This window comes from Chrysochloris asiatica, unplaced genomic scaffold (assembly GCF_000296735.1).
Source record: "Chrysochloris asiatica unplaced genomic scaffold, ChrAsi1.0 scaffold00253, whole genome shotgun sequence".
NCBI lineage: Eukaryota > Metazoa > Chordata > Mammalia > Afrosoricida > Chrysochloridae > Chrysochloris > Chrysochloris asiatica.
Genome location: NW_006408771.1, coordinates 841,031 through 848,764, shown reverse-complemented (window position 1 = coordinate 848,764; position 7,734 = coordinate 841,031). Strand labels below are relative to the sequence as shown.

Below are 7,734 nucleotides of genomic sequence, written 5' to 3'. Positions count from 1 at the left end.
ATGTAAAACTGATGATATGCACTATAAACTTTCACTCAATCCACAATAAAACCTCAAATTAAAAAAAAAAAAAAAATGCTTTGCTAGAAATGGAAACAATGTCTATCCATGAATGGCAAGAACATCCAGAACATAGTTTTCTGAATTTGTTTAGAGTGAACACCAAGTCTGTGGACATGGTGAGACCTATAGAGTGTGTTTTTTTTTTAACATGCAATAATCCTAAAGGCGTGGTGTGGTGCTACAGGTTAATGCACTGCAAGGTTGGTTGGAAATTCAAGTTCGGTTGTTCAAACTCAACAGTTGTTCCTTGGAAACCCTGTACAGGGTTGCTATGAGTCAGAGCTGACTCAATGGCAATTAACAACAACAATCCTAAAGCCTGAGTTTGATGTGGAAATACATCATACTTTCTGCTCTTCTCACAAATCTGTGAATATGGGAAAGAAAGAGACAGAAGACTCTCCTTTTTGGGGTCATGGAGCAGTTGTCAATGCTACTCTGTTTAATCAGTGAAGCATCAAAATTGGCCTCAGCCTGGTTGAGCACAGACACCAAGTGCCCTGTAGGCATGTTCTGGCAGGAGAGCTGTCCAGAAGAAATGAAGAGATAAATTCTCCATGGACCAGGGGGCTAAAAGAAAATACTAGTTCCTCCCATGTAATATGTTGGGAAATGGACAGCACTGGGAATGTTCCTGATGATATTATCACTAACTAATGTGACTTCTGTTGTGATTGTACAGAATGAAAGAACAATATGTAAGGTACGGGTCTGGGTGTGTTGAAAGGATAGGTAGCAATGAATCACATTTCATTGAGACCACAGAGGACACTGCAGAGTGACAACTGCTTGAATGCATTTGTGCCACCCAGAGATTGTTTCCATACCACTCCCATCATGCACGTCTGCATCAATCCAGGTCTCCTGGTAGTGGTTAAAGTAGTAACAGTAGGAGCCATAGACACTGGTGCCTTCTGGGCATTGGATCCATGCAGAGGCCAGTTCTGTCTGGGCCTCTTGGCCTGGGAAGGAAAGAAAATAAGAATCACATAACAGTGTGAAGGCTGGACAATAAGCAAGTCACCTATGGGAATCCATTAGCATCATCCAGGCACAGCATAAACATGGAGTCACTGCTTACTTCTGCCTTCCTGCCACCTTGCTCCTCTTTCTCCTAGTTCCTTGGCTTTAATTGAGCCCACCCAAAAAGTTAAGAAGTAATTTTTCCCCATATTTCTCTTCCCCATTAATGGCCCTTTTCCATCTTTTAAGGTTCAAGTTCCTGTCTTTCTCCATCTTCTTTTGGCTTCTCACGAACATACAACTCTCCTCAGTTCTCTGTCACATTACTGACTTACAGTATTCCCATCCCTCAACCTACAACCAGATCTAGATTTAATCAAATGAATAGCTTCAAAGTGTAATTTTAAATACCATTTCATGCTCCTTAATTAGGTGAAGATTCATATGAATGGGATTTGAGCAGCTAGCTTCACCATCAGACAACACTAAATAACCCTGCTATTTAAGATGCCTTTTCCCATGTGAACAAATGTGCATTGGGAATGGGTGAAGGCTTTTGGATTAAGGGATGTGATGGGAAGGTCTCACCTTGGCTCAGAGACAGGAACATCAGGCAGGATCTCAGAATCAAGCATGAGTTTGCACGTGCCATTCTGAGCAATCAAAAATCTTTTGCTGAAGGCACAATCAGAAATCTCTGTAGGAAAACACAGGGGAGGAAGTTCGGAGAAAAGGATTGAAGAGCTCTTTGTACCTTCCTTACTGTCCTGTTTCTCTGAGTTCCTAAGCGTTAGAAAGCCCCACTGGAACATCCACAAGCTCAAATACTTCTCTTGGTAGTCTGGACCCAGTTACCCAAAGACATTTTTGTCTTCTGTTGAGACCTCATTACTATTGGAATTTCTGAGAAAGAAAATTATACGGGAATCACTCCCAAGATGTGAGAGTAGCTCTGCAAGTCAGTGTTCTTTCTCCTGTATCAAATGCTCACCTGCTGACTGGGTCTGGAATGGCTCTCAGGACAGGCAGTGACCAGACCTTCACAAAATGATCTAAGTGAGGAGCCCCAGCATGTAACCAAACTGGGGGTGGGAGAGTGTCAAGAGGACAAGGTCAGAAACTCCAGAAGGAACTGAGGCCAAGGCAACCAGGCACTTCTTCCTGGCATTCACTGGGAACAGTTGCAGATAAAGCCTCTTCCTGAAAATAGTCTGCAACGTTTCCAAGGCAAAGGTGCCTTTGTCCTTTCTCTGATGGCACTCAGATGCCCAGTTCCCATGGAAGCAGCCAAAGAAGTTTTCAGGAACCTTTCAGGAACCTTAAGGACTTGTGGAAAAAAGCGTTCAAGGGAAGGAAAGGGGAGGGGCTTTTTGAGTCTGGATTAAGGTTAACTAGGTAAATAAGTAAGACAAAAGAAAAATAGGCAGGGCAAGGAACTCTGATAGCTTAGTGGTTATAAATCGGGCTGCTAATCTCAAGGTCAGCAGTTTGAAACTGCCAGCAGTTCCGCGGGAGAAAGATGAGGTTTTCTGCTCCCATAAAGATTCACAGCCTCAGAAACCCTATGCAGGATCGCTAAGGATCAGAATCAACTCGAGGGCATTTAACAGCAACAATAACAATAGGATGTGGAGCATTCTTGCTTGCACGAAAAAGAGAACACCAAATGATTTTCTTGGCCTGCTCACACATTTGCTGTAGAGGCCTCCTCTCCTGGCATGAACATGCTATAGAAAGAACAATGTAGGTGTGATGTGAAAGAGATAGTTATTTTGCCTTACCCCTTTGCCACTCCAAATTTAATAAATCTTTTCTGAGTAACTTCAGAATTGTCAGATGATGATTTCAATGGTTCATGCAGTCTAATAAACTTTTTAAATTGTTAAGTATACATCTGTCATTCTTCCAAGCACTTGATATTGACAATCAAACCTAAAACTTTAATTTTCTATACACTTAATGCATTTTAGAACATCATTTCCTGGACTGGATTGCTTATACATGTCATCTTTCAGATGGCACAATGCTTTACTTAAGCTCTCAGCTGCTAACTAAGAGGTTGGTGATTTGACCTCACACACAGGCTCTGATGTGGGTCAGCAGTTGGAAACTACCAGCTGTTCCACGGGATAAGATGAGGCTTTCTGCTCCCATAAAGATTTACAGCCTCGGAAACCCTGTACAGGGTCGCTGTGAGTCGGAACCAACTCCACGGCACATAACAACACCAGGAACATAGGCTTTGATGTGGTGCTATGGGTTAATGCGTCAGACTGCAAAGCCGTTTGAACTGCAAGGTCAAAAGTTCAAGCTCTGGCTTTGTGTTTGCAGACTCTCTATTTTCAGTCTTATAGGTTTGTTTTACTTTAAGTACTTCTATATCTGTATTGAGTTCTGGGTGCTGTTATCATGTCTGACTACATCTTCCCACAGATGTAGTCAGTTTGATTCCTGTGTATTCTATTGGCAACCTTCACTTGTGTAGTCACCATTTATACTACTGAAAAATATGCTTTCAATGAATACATTTGTCTTACAAAATTTATTTTGCTGCCTCCTATGTTATTTCTATCATGATGGTCACATTTTCCAAATACCTAGCCTTCCTCTTTGTTCTCGACTTTTGCATTCCTAACACCAATAACATGCATCTTTATTTTGTGTTTGATCAATTTTAGATTGCAGAAGTTGGTAGAATAATTGTTTTTCTTCATCACTGGACTTGGGGGTTGGTGCATATATTTGAATAATAGTTCTATTAACTGACCTTTCTTGTTGTTGTTGTTGTCAGGTGCCATCGAGTCGGAACCGACTCATAGCGACCCCATGCACAGCAGAACGAAACAATGTCCGATCCTGGGCCAACCTCACTACTGCTGCCACACCCGAGTCCATCAATGATGCCACCTGGCTGATCCATCTCATTGGGGGTCTTCCTCTTTTTCTCTGACCCTCCACCCTACCCAGCATGACATCCTTCTCCAGCGATTGTTTCCTCTGGATAATATGTCCAAAGTAGGAGAGACGAAGTTTAGCCATCCTGGCCTCCAAGGAGCACTGTGGCTGCACTTCCTCCAAAACAGATTTATTGGTTCTTTTGGCAGTCCATGGCACTTTCAGTACTCTCCTCCAACACCACAACTCAAAGGCATCAATTCTTCTACGATCCTCCTTATTCACTGTCCAGCTTTCACATCCATATGAGGCTATTGAAAACACAATGGCCTGTGTCAGGCGCACCCTAGTCCTCAAGCTGACATCTCTACTCTTCAACACTTTAAAAAGTTCCTGTGCAGCAGACCTTTCTTGTAGGTGTATAGATATTATCCTATGCCAGACCGTATTGCGTTTCAAGACAGATCTTAAAATCGTCTTTTTGAGGTTTAATGTGATATTATTACTCTTGAATTTGTCATTCCCAGCATAATAAGCCATATGATTATCTTATTTTAGTTCACTAATGCCTAGAATATTAGTCTTTCTTTCTTCGATATCATTATTTATGACTTCCAATATTCCTTGATTCATACATTTTATGTTGCCTGTTAATGGATGTTTGCAGTTGTTTTGTCACATTTTAAGTTGTATCCCATCCATGTCACTAAAGTCAGCTCTTCCTTAGTCATTTTTTAAAAATTTTTACTATGAATTGAGTGAAGGTTTACAGACAATTTAATCAGTTTTATATTTAACAAATCATACACTTTGCTTCATCTCAATGATTACAATCCCCTCCTTGCGACAGCAGTTTCCCATTTCCTCCCTGTGCTTCCTATTTTCATTCCACCTTCCTTCCCTTCCCTTTTCCAATTTGCCCTTTGGTAAATGTTGTTCTTTTGATTGTGAATAAATGGCCCTCCAGTATACCTGTTGTTTGGTTGAAAATTGGGCCACAAGGGTGAGTTCCTTTCCAGACCTGAATGGTGGTCAAGAGCCATACTCTTGGGCTATTCCGTTCTCTTTCTGACCAGTAATTTTAGCAATTAATTTAAAAACTCTGTTTTCTCTGGAAATCTGCTTGACTATTTTGTCATATGGAAGGATTGAAGATGTCAAAGATATCAATTAATTTGGATATGTAACCAATGCTCATGGAAGTAGTAGGCAAGGAATCAAACAATGCATTGACAAATCTGCTGCAAAAGACCTCTTTCATGTATTAAAGAGCAAAGATGTCAGTTTGAGTACTAGCCTTTGAGTACTAAAGGCCTATGGTCTTTCAATTCCCTCATATGAATGTGAAAGTTGGAACTGTAGTAAGAAAGACCAGAGAAAAACTGATGCATTTGAGTGATGGTGTTGACAAAAAATATTGCATTGGCAAAGAATACCATATCAGTCAGAACAAATCTGTTTTGGAAGAAGTACAGCCAGAATTCTCTTTGGAAAGAAGAATGGAAAGTCTTTGCCTCATGTACTTTAAAGAAACTATCAGGACTCTCAAGTCGCTTCATAGAAGCACCAGTACAACATGTAAAGATACACAACTTCAAAATAAACTAAAATTTGGCTTAATATTGAGTGAGTAGAGGTTATTAGAAGATTTAGGGAGAAGAGGAACCAACTCTCTGTACAATGGAGAAACATGACAGCTAGGTGGTGTAAAACAGGATAGTAACTGTCAGAGCAAGAAATGACCTTTCACTCCCTGTAGCAACATAAGAGAGAGGTCTCCATCCTTCCTTTTACAACCTGGGTGCAGAGAAATAGCTGCAGTCATGCTAGAGGCTTCCAAGAAGTCAGTGAAGAGATACAGTCTAAGGCAAGCAGGGACTTGGGACTAACAACAATAAAACTGAGAAACAATCATCTTACTGTGTTGATAGGCAGTTTCAAAGACTATCATGGAGTGGAATTCTAAATGCTGGACCAAATAATGAAATTTTGAATATAGTGTAAAGTGCTGTAGGATCCCTCAAGAAAAGGAATTAAGTCGTATTGCCCTAGGAGGATGGACTTTATAGAATGACGTTTCCTAGGTTTTTTCTGTGTTGGGGGAAAGATCACATACTTGATGTTTTGTATTTCATTTTACTACACTATATGTTTTAATACATTATTGCTGTTGTTAAGTGCCATTGAGTTTGTTCTGACCCATAGAGACCCTGTATAGGGTTTCATGGAGTGGCTGGTTAGCTTGAAGCACTTCTTAGCAAATTCATGGCCAGGAAAGGAAGTCACCACAGAAATATGTGAGCAGGCCAAGATCAAGCAAGAACGCTCCACATATTATTGCTCTGGCCCTTTTCCCTGTGTTCTACCAGTAACACTAATCTAGGCTCAAACAGTCCCTCTCCTGTCTCCCTCCACCCTCCACTTCCCACACATTGTCAAGATTCCTAGAAGTTCTCTACTCCTTCCTTGGCTGCTTCCATGGGAACTGGACATCTGAGTGCAGCTAGAGAAAGGGCAAAGTGCACCTTTTACAGACCTGTTTTTGCAAAGTTTACAGACCTGTTTTTGGAAAACGACTTTATCTGCAATCAATGCCAGGAAGAGATCTTTCAATACCATAACTATCTGTTTGCTTTGGCCTCAGTTTTTACTAGCGCTTCTGGCCTTACCTTTGACACTCCCCACCCCCCACCTTGATTGCCTGTTTGGATTCCTCTCTCAGATCTTGTGAAAAAGGACTGTTTACTGCCTGTCTTGACAATAATCCGATACCCAGTCTGTCAGGAGAATTGCTGACTTGAGAGCTATCATCACATCTTGGCGGTGATTCCATGGTGATTTTCTTTCCCAGAGATTCCAACAGTAAGGAGGCCTCAAAGGAGGCAAAATTGCCTTGGGAAAATGGGTTCAGACTATGAAGTGAAGTGTTTGAGCACATGGGTGTTTCAGAGGACCCCCCTGCCTCTCAGGAACTAAGAGAAAGAGGACAGTAAGGAAGATATAATGAGCACTATTTTCCATTTCTGGAATCCAAGTGTAGCTTTGTGGGTTAATGTGCTACACTGCTACACTACAAAGTAAATTTCAACCACAAGGTCAGTGATTCAAGTTCACTAGCTAGTCCTCGGAAACCCTATGCAGGGTCACTATGGGTATGAACGGACTGAAGGCATTTAACAACAATGGCTACTGATCGCTAACAAGTGGTTCTTGGTAAGTTTGTCGGTTGCCTGAATGTCTTCTCTGGTGAATGCTTGGTCATGTTCTCTGAACATTTTTAAAATTGGATATTGGAAGGTAAGCATCCAAGAAGCTGAATAAACCCCTAACAGGATAGATTTGAAAAGAAAATCACCAAGACATATCATAGTCAAATTTTCCAAAATCAGAGACAAGGAAAGAATCCTGAGAGCAGCTCGGGAAAAATGAAAAGTTACCTACAAAGGAAAACCAGTGAGTAAGCTTTGATTTCTTAGCAGAAACCATGCAGGCAAGAAGTCAATGGGATGACCTATATAAAGTTCTGAAAGAAAAAAATTGCCAACCAAGTTCAGATATACCCAGCAAAGCTGTCACTCAAATATGACTGTGAAATTAGGGTGTTTTTTGATCAACAGAAATTAAAGGAATTTATAATGACCAAATAAATCAACTTTACAAAAAATAGTAAAGGATGCTCTTTAGACCGAGCACAAACAACACCAGACAAAAACCTGAGAATAACGTTCATAACAACCTCACCCAGAAGCCACCGGACAACAACGTGAGATTAACATTCATAACAACCTCACCCAGAAGCCACCGGACAACAAC

General features: G+C 41.0%; 1 protein-coding gene across 1 annotated transcript in view; it reads right to left on the bottom strand.

Annotated features, from left to right (window-relative positions):
• The window catches only part of LOC102818088 (lithostathine-1-alpha-like), a 5,972-nt gene extending 4,294 nt beyond the window's left edge, over positions 1–1,678 (bottom strand). Inside the window, exons 1-3 of the mRNA XM_006873756.1 lie at positions 1,615–1,678; positions 907–1,025; positions 404–588 (exon numbers count right to left, since the gene is read on the bottom strand). Coding sequence (XP_006873818.1) covers positions 404–588; positions 907–1,025; positions 1,615–1,678 — 368 coding nt within the window. The remainder of the gene's footprint in view (positions 1–403; positions 589–906; positions 1,026–1,614) is intronic.
• Between the last annotated feature and the right edge of the window lie 6,056 nt (positions 1,679–7,734).